The 20322-nt window shown below is 26.3% G+C and overlaps 1 protein-coding gene across 1 annotated transcript in view; it reads right to left on the bottom strand.

Moving 5' to 3' along the window:
* Positions 1-813: 813 nt before the first annotated feature.
* Positions 814-20322, bottom strand: part of LOC136077155 (uncharacterized) — a 35967-nt gene continuing 16458 nt past the window's right edge. Inside the window, exons 3-7 of the mRNA XM_065791863.1 lie at positions 19196-19243; positions 8653-8700; positions 8110-8157; positions 1033-1332; positions 814-842 (exon numbers count right to left, since the gene is read on the bottom strand). Of these exons, the coding sequence (XP_065647935.1) occupies positions 814-842; positions 1033-1332; positions 8110-8157; positions 8653-8700; positions 19196-19243 (473 nt within the window). The remainder of the gene's footprint in view (positions 843-1032; positions 1333-8109; positions 8158-8652; positions 8701-19195; positions 19244-20322) is intronic.

The raw sequence follows: 20322 nt of genomic DNA on the forward strand, positions 1-20322 counted from the left end.
TAAAAAATTTTATAGGATAAATTTTGAGGTCCCTGCCAGGCGTTTAAAACATCCAACATTTTTGGCCCAAAGTCGAACTGGCGGGGACCCTAAAAATATTAAATTACTCTCTCTTTTTTTTAAATAAAAAACATTTGTAGTTGCATAGCCGCAACTAGAAATTTGAAAAATAATCATTTACAAATTAAAAAATTTAACATACTTTAATTCATTTATGCAAATGTCAAGAAAAGAAAGAAAATTGTTAATACCGAACATTTTTAAAAATATCAATTTTAATTATTTAATATAAAAAAAAAATTAAAAAAAAATAAACATTCCCTTATAGTAATAATACATAAAAAATTAATTAACATTTAACTTGTTTTGCGGTAATTGATATTATTGCAGTAATTTAAAAAAGTTAATGTCTTTAAAAACTAAAAACATAAAGAGAATCTCATGACATCAAATTCACATTAATCTATTACGTTAGGCATTTTTTATTTAAAAAAGGCCTGATAAATATATATATATATATATATATATATATATATATATATATATATATATATATATATATATATATATATATATATATATATATATATATATATATATGTAAATATATATATATATATATATATATATATATATATATATATATATATATATATATATATATATATATATATATATATATATATATATATATATATATATATATGTAAATATATATATATATATATATATATATATATAGAGAGAGAGAGAGAGAGAGAGAGAGAGAGAGAGAGAGAGAGAGAGAGAGAGAGAGTGAGAGAGAGAGAGAAATTAATATAAAATAGACTTGAAAAATAAAACTATAAAAAAAAAAATAATTTTATAGTTTTATTTCAAAAAGCCTTTAATTGATAGACTATCTTATTTTAGGCATTATCAAAGTTTCAAATTTAAAAATATCAAAACACGCAAAGAGCATGGCCAAGTTTTCAAAATAAAAAAATATAGATGTGGTCAGGACGTGCAACTGCATGAGCCTCCTGTAAAAACCAGATATAAAAAATATAATACTATTATAAAACTCACTAGAAAAATAATTTGCCAGGTCATTCCTTTTGATTTTATTAAGTACCTCAACAAAATCATCATAGTTATCAATCCCTAGAAGCATACAACGTTCTAAAGTTTGAATTAATTCAATAGGAGTTTTAATTCTTTCAAGATGACCATAGCCAATTTGTTGTGAATAATAAAACTTAATTGCTTCAACATCTTTATCCAACAGATTATCTGCAATCTTCAGCAAAATATCTCTATATTTCTTATTATCCATTTCTTTAAAATAATAATCTAAAATTTATACAACATTTTAAATTATTTCACATTTCATAATATAAGAATATTATTAATAACATAATAACAACTAATTAGTTAACTAATTATATAATAATATTATTATTAACATAATTACATAACTGTTTAATAATAAAAATAATACATTGTATACTAATATAATACCAGTTTAGTAACATAATATATATATTTACTAATATCAGGGACGAACCCAGACCTGTTTTAGTACCTCTAGAGCAGTATGGGCGCCCAAAAAAAAGTCGCCAAAAATTACTTCTATTGTTTAATTTTTATTTTGCTTTTTTATGAAAACTAGAAAAAAAATTTTAAGTTTTAAATGCAGTAGGGTCATTCCATATCAAATCACATAATGATCCCCAGGGTACCTCCTCAAATTTGCTTCAAAAATGGAATGACCCTACTGCATTTAAAACTGAAATTTTTTTTTTCCATTTTTGACCACCCACAGCTTTTATATAAAAAACACAATCCTGAAAATTTCAGCTTGATTGACCAAACCGTTTAAAAGTTATAATTGAATTAATATTGACCAAAATCGGAAAAATTTGAGTATCTGGAGCTTACAGTAGATTTTTTGATTTTCACCAGATCATAACTTTTTAAATAAAATAGATGATCACCTGAAATTTTTTAGGATAATAGTTTTTCACCCAAATTATCTATTTTTATAGGTGTTTTTGACTGACTTTAAACAGTTTTTGAGTTCTTTTACCTCAAAGTTGCTAAAAATGCAATATTAGAAAAAATTTTAGAAACTTCAATGTGCTACAGTTCAATACCAACAGACAAGCTGTGTCAATTTTTTGTTACTTTTGTGTACTTAAAGTAACCACTTGTGGAAAAAATTAAAATAATCTGTTAAAAGTTATTTTAGCACTTGCAGCAGCCTGCTAAAATATCACTTTTTTAAAAAAATACAATAAATTATATTCACTTTGTAGGCATAGAAAGTAGTGTAGACAATTAATAAATTATGAAACTTTTTAATGACAAGGTCCTATATATAGACAATCACCAAAAAAAATTGAAAGACCTATACTCTATCTTATGGCATAATTTTATCATTTTGAGTGCAATGTTTTTTTTAGTTTGAAAGGATACCTAATAGCGCAAGTTATATTATACTTCAAAAAAGTAAAAAATGCTGAAAGAAGAATTGTATATGCACATAAAACACAAGTACACTAATTTCTCTCTGATTTACATAACTCATAATACTTTCAAAATCATTATTAGCAAGTTTGTAGCTAAATTTATTAAATTTTTAACAGATTTTAATAAAACTGTTATTAAGTTATTATAATCGTTATTTTTATTATTTTAAAAGTCAAAAAAAATAATGAAAAGAAACAAATCTTTCTGAAAAAGTTTACGTTTCATTTTTTCGTTTTCCTCATGTAAACTAAGATAGCAAGCTAAAGATCAAAAGTTCATTCACTCAAAATTAAATTTTCTCGTTAGCTATTAGGACTGAAATTTTTTACTTATGTTCATTTATTATCAAAAGCAGTTTACTCTTTTTTGCCAAAAAATAAAAGTTAGCTTTACTCTGAATGGATATTTTAAAATCGCTCTATCTTTGAATAAAGCAAATGACATACATTCCATTGTTATAAAATTTTACAAGTTTTTAAAATAAAACTCTGTAATGACATTCATTTTTTTTCAAACTAATATTCAGTTAGTAACCAAAGAACAGTTATGGTTTACATAAAAAAGCAATTTCTTTTTAATTTATTTTATTGTCCTGAAGAAAAAATGAGGCAGCTTAAATAAACTGAAAATTATTTATATACAACTGGGTTATTCCATATGAAATCACCTAGCTATTCAAAAGTGCCCCAGGGTACCACCTCAAATTTGCTTCAAATTTTGACCACTCACAGCTTTTATGAAGAAAATACAATCCTGAAAGATTTTTTTCTTTTTACACTAAGGTGTAAAAAGAAAAAAATCTGCGAAATGATGGCATTAACCTGCTATAGAATTCGATCTCTTGCTAAACATCTAAACAGCCCATCAAGCCCCCTAAAATTAAATAAAAACTCTAATTGATGTAAATACATTTAATGTTAACAAATTTGAAACAAAATCGCAAATGGAGGAAGTTTTTGTTTAACAGTGAAAAGTAAAAAAAAAAAAATTTTATGAAGAAAAATAAATCAAAAAACATTTTGGTAATAAAAGTAATGCGTAATATAGGCTTTAATATTGTATGTAGTAGTGTATGTATAATATTTTATGAAAAAAAAAGAAAACAAAATTTTTATTAATTTTATACATTGTTTATGCCATGTATTTATGTATATAAAAAATGCTGCATGCATTTTTTTGTTTGTATTTTTCTCTGTCAATTTAGTTGTTGTTGCTTTTTCTATATCTTGATATTTACTTTTGTTTAACTCATCTATGTAATGTGTAATGTAGACTTTAATATTGTATGTAGTAGTACGTATATACTTTTTTTATTTAAGTTTGCCTTTATTTTGCTTTTTTATATTATTCTGCGAATATTTTCTTCCCTCACTCTATCCTTCTGAACTTATGTGATTAAAATTTTTGTTTTCTCTTAAACTTTTTTCTCATTATCTTATCTCATCCGTTCATTCTTTCTTTTTTTTTCATTTTTCTGAGCCTTACTCCCTTTTATTTTTATTCTGATTCCAACTTTTTTAATACTAATGTTCCTATTACTTCTTTTTTATTTACTTGTATTGTAGTTTATCATTTCCTTGTTTTAATATTTTTTAATCTTATTTGTTTACGTTATGAAGGTGTCACTCCATTGACTAGTTTTTAACTATATAAGTGACACCAAACCAATCTTTGTAAATTATAATTAAATTTGCAATTTTTGATTTTGAGGTTAAATAAATGGACAAAAAAAAGAAAAGAAAAAGTATAAATAATAACAACAATAAATATAATTTAGATATTAATAATAGCATGGTATATGTTCAAGAGTGTCTCAAGATTAAAATATTGGCAAACTTCAGCCAACATGCGATTAGATCTACATAGTTTCATTGCTAAGTCTTTACATTGGAATAAAAAGGAAAGATTTAAATCAATTTTTATACCTAGATAATTAATTGAGTTAACAGGTTCAATTTTTTTACTAAATTTTTACTAAAGTTCAATCTATTGATTTTTGTTCTATTTGATTTAAAGATAATGAGTTCAGTTTTATAAGATTTTAGAAAAAGTTTGTTGGAGCGAAGCCACTGAACTAGATTGGCAAGATCATGGTTTATGTGTTGGTTTATTTTTTTAACGGATTTATTAATTAGCATTAGATTAGTATCATCAGCAAAGTGATAAATAGTAGTAAACTTGATGGATGTATGAAGATCATTTATATAAAGAAGGAAAACCAGTGGTCCCAATACTAAACCCTGAGGAACAGCATTTGAATATTTTACAAGGGTAGATTTTGAGTCATTGATAGAAACAAATTAGTTCTTTTGTTTGAATATGTAGTAAACCATTTAAGGGGTATGCCTCTGATCCCATAATATTCTAATTTTTTCAATAAAATTGAATGATCTACTGTATCAAACGCTTTCTGTAAATTGACAAATACACCACATGCAAAATATTTATCATTGATTGCTTTTCTAATCAATTCAGCAATTTTAATGAGAGTATGAGTTGTTGAGTGATTGGCACGAAATCCATACTGATGGGTGTAAAAGCACTTAAGTGTTAAGCATTTTTAAGAAAAGCATAAAGCCTATTAACCATCACCTTCTCAAAGAGTTTAACTATATTAGAAAGCAGGGAGATGGGTCTGTAATTGGTGAAATCTAGTTGAGAGCCTTTTTCAATCATCGGAATGACTTTAGCAACTTTAAAAATATCTGAGAAAATACCACCTTTTTTGAGTTATTTATAACAGTACAGAGCGGTATTGAAATGATGTAAAGGAATGTAAGTACGCTTTTAGGACCAATACTTTCAGTTTTGAGCATGTTTGTAATGAGACCAGATATTTCATTTTCAGTTATAGGATTAATAAAAAAGGCATTTGGAATGTTATTCACTAAATACATGTTTAGATATTCACTAAATACATGCTTAGGGGGTATGGCTTTACTAAGTAGTTTGTTATGTAAAGTGCTAAAAAAATTATCAAATAAATTAGATACAGCAGTGTGATTGGTGATAAAATTTTCGTATAATTTAAGTTTAAAAAATGTATTGTGTGTAGAAGGTCTAATATTAATGATTTCTTTTATACCCTTCCAGGTGCTTTTAAAACTGTTCCAATTCTTATTAAAATATGTAATAAAGTATGTTTTTTTGCTAAATTTTAATAAACTGGAAGTTTTGTTTCTATAAAATTTAAATTTTGCAAATAATTTGTTTTTCTTATAAAAATTGTTGATTTTATGAATTTTATATAAACTTTGTTTTGAAATGAAATTTTACGTATTCCATACATAATCCAAGGTTTTGATTTCAGTTTCAACTTGTTGGTTAGTTAGTATTGTGTAAGAAGCATGTTAGTCTAAGATTTCATCAAATGTTTTTAAAATGAAATTCATGGATTTATTAACATCATCATCTTTTTTTAATGAAGAGTTCCCAGTTGGTATCAGAAATTTCTTCAATAAATATACTTTTATTAAATTTTTTGAAGCATTTTCAGAAAGTTTTTACTTTTTTGGAGTGGTTGGGTTTGCCAGGAATGCAAAAAAATTGTGCCATGTGGTCTGAAATTGAAATTGTAAGCTTACCAAAGAATTAATCAGCCGAGTGAAAGTTCGTGAATATGTTATCAATGTTATTGATGTAGCTGTTATGTGTGATGGTAAAATTACAGAAGGACTTAGTGATTAAGATGTTAAAGATATGTAGAAACAAGGTTAGATTCACTGTGACTTAATGGATCCATACTAAAATCACCCATTAGAAAGATTTTTTTTTTCATTAATTAACTTTTCAAGTAGAGGAGTTAAGTGGGAAGAAGTTAATTCATGTTGATTCGTTGAGGGATAACAATAAATGCAACTAATTATTATATTTAATTTGCAATGTTTTGCAATTTCAAAAAAAAATGACTCTAAATATTTAGAAGAGTAAATCATAAGGTCAATGCGAACCTTAAATAAGAACGTATATTTTTTTACGTACGTTTTTTTTTAGGGAGTCCATCTTTTAGCCAGACCCGCACTCCTTGCGGGTCTGGCTAAAAGATAGTCAATGTAGCAGCACTCCCTTGCGAGTCAGGCTACTTGTCAGTCGATGTAGCAGCACTCCCTTGCGAGTTAGGCTATAAGATAGTCGATGTAGCAACACTTCGCGTATGATTTACAGTAAAAAAAATAAAAATATATATATATGTAAAATACATATATATATATATATATATATATATATATATATATATATATATGTATATAAAATATTAGAAAATCACTAAACAAAATAATTGTGAAAAATAAAAACTGCTAGAAGCATGAAATGAAGAACTGCCAAAAAATAAAAAAACGTTAGTAAAACCAAATGAAGAATTACAGTTAAGGTGAAAAAAATTATTGTTAGAAGAATGGAATGAAGTTTTCAGAAATAGAAAAAAACTTGCTAAATACGATAGAACAAAATGTTTATAAAACATTCAGAATGTTTTAAAAACATTCTGGCATTCTGGTCAATTAAATTTGCGTTTTTGTGGTTTTTTTAAAAAACGATTAATTTGTAATTAAATTGATGGTTTTTACTTTCGTCCAACACGCAAATGTTGGATGAAAGTCAAAAGTAATTAAAAGTGACGTATGTGTTGGCGTAAGAAGCATTTTTTTCCTTCCGTGCTTCCCAAATGCAACAAACTATATATATATATATATATATATATATATATATATATATATATATATATATATATATATATATATATATATATATATATATATATATATATGTATATATATATATATATATATGAGAACTGTATTTTTTTTCAGTAGAACAAAATTAATCTCAATATACATTAATGATGGAATATAGACTATAATGATTTTAATGTTTAACAAATTTTTGTTACAAATTTATCTTTTCACTTAAATTTAAAAACATCTTTTTAGGCGGAAAAAAGTTATTATTATGGTGAAAACAGAAGAAATTTTTATAGATAAAGCTATTATGCTTTATAAAACAAAATTTTTTATTTTTGATACAATTTTCTCTAAAAGCTATAGCTTCTAAACACAAACTAAAGAAACTCAAACAAGGCCTCTGCATGGTTAGATGAATTGAGCATGATACTTCCAATGACACAGTGAGGTCTTGGTCATAATTTTTTACTTTTAAACAGATTTTAAAAATATTAAAACAACTAATTTTTTTTTTTTAAATCTCATGCTTTTAAGTAAAACCAAAATAAGGCATCACTTGATAAATGAATATAAAATGTTTGTGTTGTTCAATCAAGTAATTCTTAAGAGATTTTTTAGAAGTTTTGAAGCAAGCAATGATAATAAGCATTGATAATCAATGATCGTTTACATGTGCAACTGAAAAAGTAAACAAAACTAATGATTGTAACATTATCAAAGCAATCTGAGCTAACACGATGCTAAATTTAATGTACAGTATTCTTTTACAATGTAATGAAAATCATATTATCAATAACCACTTAAATATCTGTCTCTAAATCATCTGAAATATCCATCGCCATTTATAACATAATTTTAAGGCAAACAAAGCATACATATTCCTGGTTGTTAATGTTAAATAAAACATATGAATTACCTTTCTTAGCAGAAAACTTTGTAGAGTTTACTGGTGAATTCGATGTTTCTAAACAATATGTAAAAAAATTTGTATATATTTATTAAAAAGAACATGAAAAAATTAATGACATTGATTTATACTATTTTTTTACCGCAATTTAATTAAATATTTAAATATATAAAATTTTAAACTTTAAACTTTACAATTTTCGAACGCTGAGAGATAATACTATGAAACTTAAAATTATTATATAAGTCTAATTGAGAAGAGTTACCCGTTTGAATTACCGCTATTTAAAACTTTATTTTATGCTATGTCCAATGACGGACTGATCTAATTATATTGAAATATTACATGATTAAACTTAAAATTACCTAGGACGGTGATTATTTTTAATTAGTTAATAGCTGTGTTTTATTTTATTAAATCAGGGCCTGTTTAAGGATTTTTTTTTGTATATGCGAGATCAAGGTTTGGCACCCCTTATTATAAAAAAGAGTGTAGTCATTTAAAACTCTAAAAAGTACTGATTGTTAATGTTAAATAAAACATATGAATTACCTTTCTTAGCAGAAAATTTTGTAGAGCTTACTGGTGAATTTGAAATTTCTAAACAATATATAAAAAAATTGGTGTATATTTATTTAAAAGAACATGAAAAAAATAATGACATTGATTTATAGTATTTTTTTACCGCAATATAATTAAATATTTAAATAAAATTTGAATAATTAAAATTATAAAATAATTAAATATTTTAATGTAATAAAAGTCACAATAACAACACTGAAATAAATAAAATCATCATTTTCTATTGTACTTTTAAAACAAACAAAACTGAAACTTAATTCAGGAGAAACAAACTCCTAAAAATAGGGCATTTTTATGTTAGAGTTTGTTGTCTTAAGGCTCTTGATTAAGTAAAGGTTAGAGATGGTCTCTTGATAAAATAACTTATCTTGAGCAGATGCTAACTGTTTCCAATTAAAAATCCCCTGCCTTGAGGCTCTTGGTTAAGTAAAGGCTATAGAGAGTGTCTAGATAAAGTTAAATATATTGGGCAGATGTTAACTGCATGTTGTTAACAGCTACAGCCTTGTAAAATAGGCAATCCTAGGCAAAAACGTCAGGTATAAGTAAAATAATTCTATTGACCAGCCTCAAACCCCTTCTTACACAGTTCAGGAAACCTGACTACCAGCTGGTTTTAGAACCATAAAACTGAGTTTAGAGCTGTACCTTCATTAGGAGATAATAGATTGAGTTGCCATAAAGTAGTCATAAAAACAGAGACACAAGCAAAACCCATGCATCGATTCAAAAAGATCTAGCATTCAACATTAAACTAGAAACAATGTATTATAAATACATCTGCGCCAGCCTAATAAATGAAGAAGGGGTGTGAGGCTGGTTAACAGTTAGAATCTGTTTACCTTTTAAACTCAACACAAGATAGGATCAGGTCAATTTGATCAGAAATTAAATCTAAAAGTTTTTGGTCTTGGGAAGAAGGAGAACAATAAAGAACAAAGAGAATTAAATATGTTTTTGATATGTTTAAAATGAAAAGAATAATTTCATTATTTTTTCATTTTTAACATTAAAATTATTTCATTATTTTTTTCATTTTAAATATTTCAAAATTATTTCATTACTTTTATATTTTAAAATTTCAAAATAATTTCATACTTTGTCATTTTAAACAATTTAAAATTATTTCATTACTATTTTCATTTTAGATTTATTGTTTGAAGTATTTTTATGCTATCAAAGGAAATAGAGGGCTAACATCCTATGGTGAGCATAGAGTATGGATCTGAAATAGGGGCAAATCCCTTGTTTCATTTCAGAGCATCTTCTATATGAAAGTTGCTTCATATAGAAGATGCTAAGAAAGGATTAGAAAACATTTAATGACAATTTGTACTTTGTTAACCTAATTTTAGTTTTTATTGAATATTTTTTGTAAATAAATTTTGTTCAGTATATTATTTTGTTATTTTGTATAAATTATGTATAAAATACAATTTTTTTGTATATAGCAATGTAAGCATTGTTAAAAAAGGAAAAACAGTCAAGATGTTGCTGACTGTATATTAAAAAATATTTTGAATTGCCTACTAATGGCGTAAATATGCATTTAATGAGGGATGGGGGAAAGGGTGTGTCACATCCCACACACCCCTCACTTCACGCTGAAGTTATATATATATATGTATAAACAATATATACAATTTTTTGTATATATTAATTTGTTCTTTTGTTGTTGTTGTTGTTTTACTATCTGCTTATCCTGATTAAAAATCTTTATTATTTTTGAATAAAATTTACCTAATTCAATTCATTTTTTTTTATTCATATTTTTGTATATAAAATATGTATTATAGAATATGTAAAAAAAGTAAAGTTTGAAGATTTATTGTAAGTTTCATCATAACAAAACAAGTGAGCACTGCTTGATCCTAAGCAGTGTATATTAAATGTGTACATAGAAAGCTGTCTACGATAATAAATATCGTTTGTAGAAACATTAGGACAATATATATTTTTAGCAAAGTCAAATGCAAGAGCTGCTTGGCCGGTATTTTCATTTTGCATTTTTGCATTGCAGTTTTTGCATTTCAACGTGTTTCTTTCTTTCTGGCATAAAACACCTCTGTTTTCCGCAAGTGAAGCTCTTTTTCTTGACGACTCTTGATGAATTGTTTTACAGAGTTTTTTGGTTTTTTATTTCTTTTTTCTTTCCAAACCTAATTAACCTAGAATTTGAGATCCTTTATATTGTATATTGTAAATATAAACCACTTGTAATAAAAACCACCTTTTAAGAAAAAGAATGTTTTATTTCTAAGAGTTTCGATTTTTCGATTTTTTTTTGTTTGCATAAGAGACAGATTATGTAAACAAACAAAAAAGTCAATGATGTCATGTACTAAAACTCTTTAGAATAAAACGTGCTCAAATAAATTATCCTATTCTGTAGATTGCTGCATTTATTATGCTGACTTTTTGGCCTACAATAAAATGGAGAAAGCGAGCTTTGACTAAAATAAGTTAGTTTTTCATGGTATTCGTTTGTTTTTTTAGTAACTTTGGTTTTCAAGTATAATATTGAGCTTGTCACATGTGAAGCATGTATCTTTATAAGGATAACCAAAGCTAATGTTAAACTTTTCTACAAATATTTTCCTGGTAAGAAAAAAAAGTAGAAAATTAGATAATATCTAATTATATTCTGAAATAATCACACATTATTAAAGTGCCTGTAGCTTTCTTGACAAACTTTATTTAGTGGGAAGCACTCCTTGTACATATTCTACATATATGATAAGTTAAGATCCTCTGGTAAATAAAGCTTTTTAGTGTCATGTAATGCATAATGACTTTTTTGTCTTTTAAAAGACTTGATATGATCAATACACAGTGCAGTGGAGCATACTTCAAGACCATGGTAGGCATCCCAAACAATTTTTTTTTTTATAATGAACAGGGACCATTTTTCGATTCCAAAAACGTATTAAACAAAATCATCCATTTGGGGCTTTTTGAGAAATTAGGTATTTTAGATTTTTGAGAGGTTTTGAGAGAAAAAAATTGTTTGGGATGTCTACCATGGTCTTGAAGTATGCTCCACTGCAATGTGTTCAGAACAAGCTAAAAAATTTGAAATATTTTATATTGATTAACTTTTGATTAATCTATATACTTAATGTATGTACTTAATATATATGGCAATTAACAAGTGCAATTTTGTAGGTGCATCTCTTTTGTGTGCTGATCATCTTTTGAATTTGGCAGTTGAAGCAACTGTCAAAGAAACAAAAAATTTAGACAGTTTGGATCTTCACGAAGCAATCCAAGGAGCAACTGAATTAAGCTCAAGATGCCATAAGTCATCTTTGTCTGAACAAAGAATTAAAAAAGAGGTAACTAGTTTTTAGTTTAACATCCTTTTTAGCTTTTATAGCAATTTAGTTGATAGTTTAATACAATACAAGCGCAATATAAACTTCTCAGTGCACTTATATTTAATATACTTAATATACTTTATGTATATACTTTTGACTAATAAAAGTTTATAAAATAACCGGTTTTTTTAATAAACATTTTAAATACTTAATATTTTAATAAACCATTTTAATAAATACAATATTTTAATAAATTTTAAATCACCAATAACAGCTGTTTACCAATTAATCAGCTGATTTTAGTAAATGTTTACATAATTAATACCAACTTATGTGAAATTGTGCAGCACTACTTGTGTTTAAGTCGACATTGTTATATTTTACAAAGAGTTTATTCAAGTAAGAAATTTTTTTTCAGATAGATTAATTAGTTAAGAAAATGCCTCATGAGTCAAAAACACAATGATGAGTTTGTAAAGTTGTTCTGCATTTGCTGTTTTCAGAAGTCAAAAGATTTAAGATTTATTAACTGCAAAGTGAAAACTAATTTATCAAATGGAAAACATGATTACTGCCAGCTTCTCAAAATGCACTTTTGGCAAGATTATGCGAGCCAAAATCCAGATCTCCCTGTTATAATTTGCTCAAAATGTAGAAAAAAGTTGTTGAGTGTAGATCCAACCTTTAAATCCAGACCAAGTTATGAAGGTAAATGCCAAATATAAATACAATTTTCATTAAACAATTAGGTGATATATAAATAAATATGTTGCATATTCATGCCATTTTTTTCTTTTAGATTTGAACACTAGAATTGTTAGAGGGAGGAAATGTGAATGTTTCATCTGTGAAAATGGAAGAAAGAATGGAAAAATTGAAGTTACAGTCCCAATGGTAGAATGCTCTAAAGGAAATTCAGTTGCTTGAGGTCCTGAAAACCAGTTAGTAGAGAGACATTTATGCAATACATGCTATGCCCAAATTGGAAAAGGAAAGTCTCATCCTTGCACCAAATTAGAGAGACAAAAGAATTTGTCAGCTATTGTACAGTCGGCATCCCCTGTGATTAAACAAAGAGTTCTTTCAAGATCTTTGAAAGATCTTAGTTCAGATAAGGAAATAATTCTAAACACTTTTGGCCCAAATAAGATGGTTGTCAGGATTGGAACTGAGCCGAAAAAACCATATTTTACATCAGAAAAACTTTATCTTCTTCAACTGAAACTTCACTCGGTGATCGTAAAATGATTAAGATAAATCAGTTTCTTCAGTCTGAGGGTGTAAATGTTAAACCAGGATTTATTAAGAAATTGACAAGCAATAATAATGCTATTCTAGACCTTTTTAATGGAGAAAGGCTTTCTATTTTTATGAAGGAAACAAGTAATGCAGGGGAAAAAGAGGTAAAAATAAATTAAAATCTTTTTTTTTTTACAAATCTCTAGCAGAGAACACATTTTGTTTTGTGAGTATTTTGAATATGTACATAAATATTTTTCATCAAGTTTTAACAATGACAGGTTTTAACAATGAATGAAAGCTATGTAAATTTAAAAATGATCCTTGATAAATTGAAGATAAATTCTTTGGACTACACTGTATCAGAAGATCTGAAAGTTTTGCTCCAGATGGTTGGCAAACAGACAGCAGCATCTAAACATCCTTGCCCATTCTGTAAATCCTCATCTCCCAAAATGATGAAATCTGAACATTATACGTTGTCTTCTCTTTGTAAACTGTACAATGATTGGATGGTGGACGGAGCAAAATTAAGAAATGCAAAAGAGTTTAGTAATGTTGTACATTCACCTCTATTAACTAGGAACCCAACCAAGAAGATAATTGAAATAGTTGATATACCAGGCAATGCTTGCAACCTTTTCCTGAAAAAAATCGAGAGCTTGAAAGTATTTTTCCAACAGAAAGGCCTGGGTATTCAATCAGCCAAGTATATAAAAGTTTTATGAGACTTCAACAAAATAGTTCAAGGATGTTTTGGCAAATCTGTTAGTCCTACATATATTGATGACATAAAGGAATTCTCATCAAGCTACAGGGACCTGGGAGCCACAGTACCTTTAAAAGTACACATAGTAGAACAACATATTGAGGAGTTCATCAAAATGAAGGGAGGACAGTTTGGTAAGATTTTTACATTGTTTATTTAGTAAATTTAATAATATTGAAGATAAATACAATACATTTAATTTTTGATTTGTCAATCCTATTTGCTTATACAAGATATATATGATGTTTAGGATTAGGTTACTGGACAGAGCAGGCCTTGGAGTCTATTCATCAAGACTTCAAGCAGTTTTAGGAAAGTCGAAAAGTTGGGCAGCATAGCCCAAATTATCTTACAGCACTGAAAAAAGCAACTGTTGCTTATAACTTTAAACATTTTTGATCTAATAAATTTAATTTTTTGCAACTCCTTTAATTTTTTAATTTATTGACACATTTCTAAAACCTAACATACCTCGTAACTAAACCAAAAATACTAAATTGACTCTAAAAATATGTTTTAGATATAAAATAGGTCATACATTTTTTCGGAAATGAAAAGAAATGGTTCATTTTATGGATTCATTATGTTTCATGTGTATAAGACAATTTGACAGTGAATACGACCTCAGATAGTATTGTTGAAGAAAAACAAACCTTCTTGATTTTAAAAGACGGTTATTTTGACACAAAAAACATCAAAATCAGACTTCATGTGATTTTTTTAATCATTTATATTTATTATTTTTAGGAGAAACTCCTTACAAAATAATCAAACATACAAGCTTTATAATGTTTTATTAACTTAACGAAGCCAAACTATTAACTTTTAAGCTCATATAACATCTTTTTTTGCTGTTGTTATTTTTGAGAAAGAAACTTTGTTGAAACACATTTGTTCATTAAAACCTCAATCATTGAAGCAAGAAAGTTGTCTTGATGATCTTTATTTTGCAAATTGTTAAAGTACAAAAGTAAAAACTCCCTCTCTTCTACTGTCATATTCTGAAAACACATATAATGCTTGCAATTACACAGAAAGTATGCAAAGATAATCGTTCATTTCTGTCTAGTTCCCACTTTCGACCAAGTATTTTTCTTTTTTTGGGAATTTCTGTAGAATCTGGAATTTGACATTTATCCTCCATTTTTACAATAACAAGGTGTTTTTTCTTTTGCAAAATAAAATTTGATTGGGTGTTATGCAAATAGTAGTAAAAAGCGCTCCTATACAGAGTGGACATCTCCGATTTGACCCCTTGTAACCCCTTTTTACAAATGGAAATTTAGATATGATCTAACTTTTTTTTTTAATATTCATCTTCTTAAAAGATGCACTAAGTTGCCAACAACATAGTGGGAATATTAACTCAAAACTTGTTAATATGTGACATCACTGGTTTTCCACTTGGACCCTTCATATATATTAATATATTATATATATTTTTATATATAATATAAATTTTTAAATATTATTAACAATAATTATAATAGTGGCAACTAAAGTTAAAACAATAAAAAATATTTTTACATTTTAACTTCTGTCAGATTGCAAATTTTGTTTAAAGAAATTTAATGATTCAGTTTTCAATTTTAATAATAATTTATTAGACAACTTTTAGGTTAACAAATAATTGAAAAACTTTGGTTGCATGCTGTTTTTAATAATAAACCAAGCAAGCTAGAATTTTCTCACTTAAAGGGAACTATTTTATCAATCTAGAACTAAATGTTTCTAAAGCGTTTTATATGTTATAAATAGGGCTTCTAATAGTTAATAATAGTTTTCTATTTAAAAAATTGTGTATTCTACATCTTAACTTAACATGTTAATTATAGAATAAATTAACAAAAGTTATTGAAATAACTTGTTAATATAACGTTAGTGATACAACATAATTACTTGTTTTTTATAATTAATATTATTTTTTTTTTTTTGGTTAGGTAAACTCTATAGCAACCATAAAAACCTACTTGAAATTCTTCAGAAGACAATAGAATTAAACATAGTAACAGAAGGCAATAGAAATAACCATAATACCAAAAGAATTAACCATAAAAAGAAAAAAACTATAGAAAGAAAAAAACCACAGAAAGAAAAAAAGCCATAAAAGGCAACAGAATTAACATATTCACAGAAGGCAAAATAATTAACCATATTAACAGATAAGAAGTGAATAGAAACAAAAAACTTTAAGAAATTTCTTAGTACAAAAGACTCTTAAAGATGTTTGCCTATAAAATGGACTTTCCGTTGCACACATTAGTTACCATTACATTAGATTACCTTAAGTCACATTACTTCATTCTTAGGTCACTTCATTTTGCCAAAAGAGATTTTAGATTAAGCACATAGTATACAAGCGCTGATCCGATGTGGATTATAGAGCAACTGAATAAACATGTACATTTGTGTTCAGTGTGGTCTTAATGTTTTAAGCGTCATAACCACATCCAGAGAGTGAGCCTAATGTATGTTTTGATGTTGTGGTGTAAATTAGAGGCAGTCATAGCTCACCAATCACAAAGAAATTAATAAATATTGTTTCTGCAACAAAGTGATTGCATACAGGTGACTAACAGAGCCACCCATGGAAGTGATGATACTAAGAGCTGATTGTAAAGTTGTTAAGATAGATCCCTAATCTTTTGATCTTCAGTAAAAGGCAAAAGATTAGAGTGTGAAACAAATAATACCTTTATGTAAAAGGGTAAGAGGGAATATCTTAGCCACTATATAAATATATATAATAATTTCGATCTTTCTATATTTATGAGTGGCAATGTACTCAATAAATCATTTACCTTTCATCTTTTAGAAATAACTCTTACTTCAGATCTTTCTTGAAAACCATATATCAAATCCATTGCAAAATTAGCAACTGCTAATTTGCTTCAATTTATCGTGCTCCACACTTTTTTACAACGGATTCTATTATTTATCTCTATAAATCTCAACGCCATCCTTGTATGGAATACTGTTGCCATTTCTGGGGCTGATCTTCTAAAGATGTCCTTTCTCTGTTGGACAAGGTGCAAAAACGCATATTTAAACATAGTTGGACTACTTTTACAGCCAACCTCCATAATCACATCATTGTAACGTTGCTAATCTTTTTCTTTTCTACAAATACTATAATGGGAACTGCTCTAAAGAGCTAAGTCTCATCCTTTTACTGTGATTGTTCCTAAGTGTTTGAAAAACTCTTATTTGTCTAGTTTTTTTGCCTTGAACATCAGTTCTTTGGAATTTGCTTCCTTCAACTTGCTTTCCTTATTAATATAATTTGCAAGCTTTTAAGTTGTCAGTCAATTGTTATCTTGCTCTATAAATTTTATCTTTTCTCCTCCAGTAACTTCTAACTCTAATAGTGGTTGCTAGCAGCCTTGTTGGAAGCGAAGATGTTAAAAAATTATATATATACTTTTTTAAAAAAACAATAAAATATAAGAACTGAAGTTTTTCTTTAAAATTGATTTCAATGCACATTGATATTAAAACAAATAATATTCATTTTAGTTTTTTTTACAATTTTTTTTTATTAACAAAAAATTTTTTGTTGTAAAAGATATTGTTTAGCTGAAAACAAGATGAAATAAATTTGTGTAGTTATAGCTGTTATGTTTTATAAAACGAAAATTTTTTATGTCTATTGAAAATTATCAGGTCTTTAAACCATGTCTTTGTTTTATTAAAACATACATTGTCTGTTTTTCAACATTACCTCTTTGTAACTGCAGTCCTAATGTAGTGGAAAATAACAGTCTGTAAAAATGTGGTTCAATGGTTATAATGGTTTCCAAGAAAACCACTTTATTGTATGATTATATGGATATGACAAAGCTATATGCAAAATTCAAAATATTCAATATTGCTTTAATGAACTATTCAAAACTTTAATAAAAAAATCATTAACCAAAGTTTAAGATGAGTTATGCATTTATTTAACACCAAATATTATAAGATAATAGAAATAAATGAGGAGCAATTTAAAATTACCATCTATTGACAGTTTTTTTTAACTATTTATAAATTGCTATACAACTATTCATAAATTTATATAAGAATATTTTATCAATTTATTTTAATACAAATAATTTAAAAACCTTTGAATGGTTAATCACATGAACAAAATTGTGATACTACTATATATAGAATACTTATATCATTTTTAAATTATGCTTTTAATGTTGATACAACCCTCTCTTAAAGCTATAGCTCTAAAGCACAAACTCAAAAAACTCAAACAATGGTCTCTGCACAAATAAACAAACTGAGCAAGGTACTATCAAGGAGATTTTGGTCAATTCAAATTTTCTAATCAATCCAAAAAAAATTTTCAGCACCAGGACATCTCGGAATTTAATGATTTTGCATTACAAGCTTAAATTAATGAAAGAAAACTTCACTAAAATTTAATGTCTGACTCTTTAAGGTTTCAGAGATATCAATACTTAGTCTCAATCTCCTTTTTGAAAGCTAAAACACTAAAAAACTTAAAGCTTCTAAATAAAAAATCAAGTTTAAAACGGTGAAAAAAGTTGAATTTTTAAGATTTTAAATTTTATAGGAATTACTTTTGAAAAAAGTATAAAAAATTTGATTCAAAAATAAAAATTCAATGATAAAAATAAGAGAGATGAAATGTAATCAGTTAGGTTATATAATCGTTTATGATATACAAAGTAAAACAAAAGAAATTTCATTGTTTTTACTATTAATTATTCAACTAAATTTATTCTCGTCATAAAATTTTCATTTATTTTTATCGAGATAATATAACATTTTAATTTACACCATTATAAAATAAACAAAAGATTTGAAAGCAAATTTATAAAACACACATAAACATTTTGAGGTCTACTATACGGAAGTATTTTATTAAGTAAAGTTGTTAACTTTAATTATTTATTTTAATTATTATTTTCATTTTACATTTAAATTTAATATATTTAGCAATAATTGTTTCAGCTCTTTTCACGTTTAAAAATTCAAAAATTCATCATTATAGTATTTCGCCACAATGTAATAAAAATCATACTGAAAATTAATAATCACTGAAATAAAATCTGTCACCATTTCTATAGTACGTTTTAAGTTAACAAAGCACGCTGAAACTCAATTGTAAACAATAGTTTTTGAAAATTCAGTAAATGTTGAGCCTTTTAAAAAAAGTAAACATTACAATTACCTTTATTGACAGAAATTCTGTAAGCACTTTCTGGTAAATTTGAAGTTTCTAAATGAATATCGGAATAATTACCTAACAAACAAAAACTTTCACATAGAAAAAAAAAAGAAGATAAAAGACTAAGACTGTTGGGCCTAAAGTCACAATCTACAATGTTAAAGTTTATATTTTAGATAAAAGAAGGCATTCAAAGAAAAGGCATCAACATAAAACGCTTTGGGATATTGTATTACCAAAGTCATTTAAACCAAAATAGCATTTTAAAGATAGTTCTTTTGTAGATCCTGCAGAATTCATGAGACAACTATCCAGGAACAAAAAAGTTAGCCCACAGACCAAAGGGGAAAAAAAAATCTTTTTTGTAAGCAAAGGAACACAAAAACTTAACAAAAGAACATTGGTAATACAATCAAGCCTTTACTTTGAAATTTTTTGTAAGCAAAGGAACACAAAAACTTAACAAAAGAACAGTGGTAATACAATCAAGCCTTTACTTTGAAATAAAATAGTTTCAATTCAAATGAAGCTGTGTAATTTTCTTAATAATATATATTATTTATATAACTTATTTATATATTAATATAAATAAGTTACATAAAATAATATAAATAAGTAACAAAAAAATATCAAACAAAACAATTTTCTTAAGAATATGATATGTGCTAACGAAGTTGTTCAAAAAAATTTTTTTTTTTGATTTTTTAGTTATTAATAGCTAATATTAATTTAGTTGCAGTTTTGCACAAAATAATATTAAAACTAAAGAAATATAAATGTTGTAAATATAGGTTGTAATAAATGATAAGTAAGAATAAAAAAATTAAAATTCTTGGAAAAGATAAGGAGATAAACGCTAAAAAATGACAACTGTCTCTAAACAAATATCTTAACCAAAAACACTACTTGACAATATTTAAATTGATGATAATGCCAAGATCTGCATTTAGTAGTATTTAGTATGGCATTATAAACTGAGTCAAATGATGTGGCCAATAGAATATTTACAAAACAAGCCTTGGCTGATCTAAATCCAAAACATGATAGTTCAAAAACTTCTATACAATTTTTTTTTAGATGTGGGTATGGTAATATATTTGGATCTCCATGTATCTATGGTAAATATCAAA

The sequence above is a fragment of the Hydra vulgaris genome, chromosome 02 (genome assembly GCF_038396675.1).
Source record: "Hydra vulgaris chromosome 02, alternate assembly HydraT2T_AEP".
Classification (NCBI taxonomy): Eukaryota; Metazoa; Cnidaria; class Hydrozoa; order Anthoathecata; family Hydridae; genus Hydra; species Hydra vulgaris.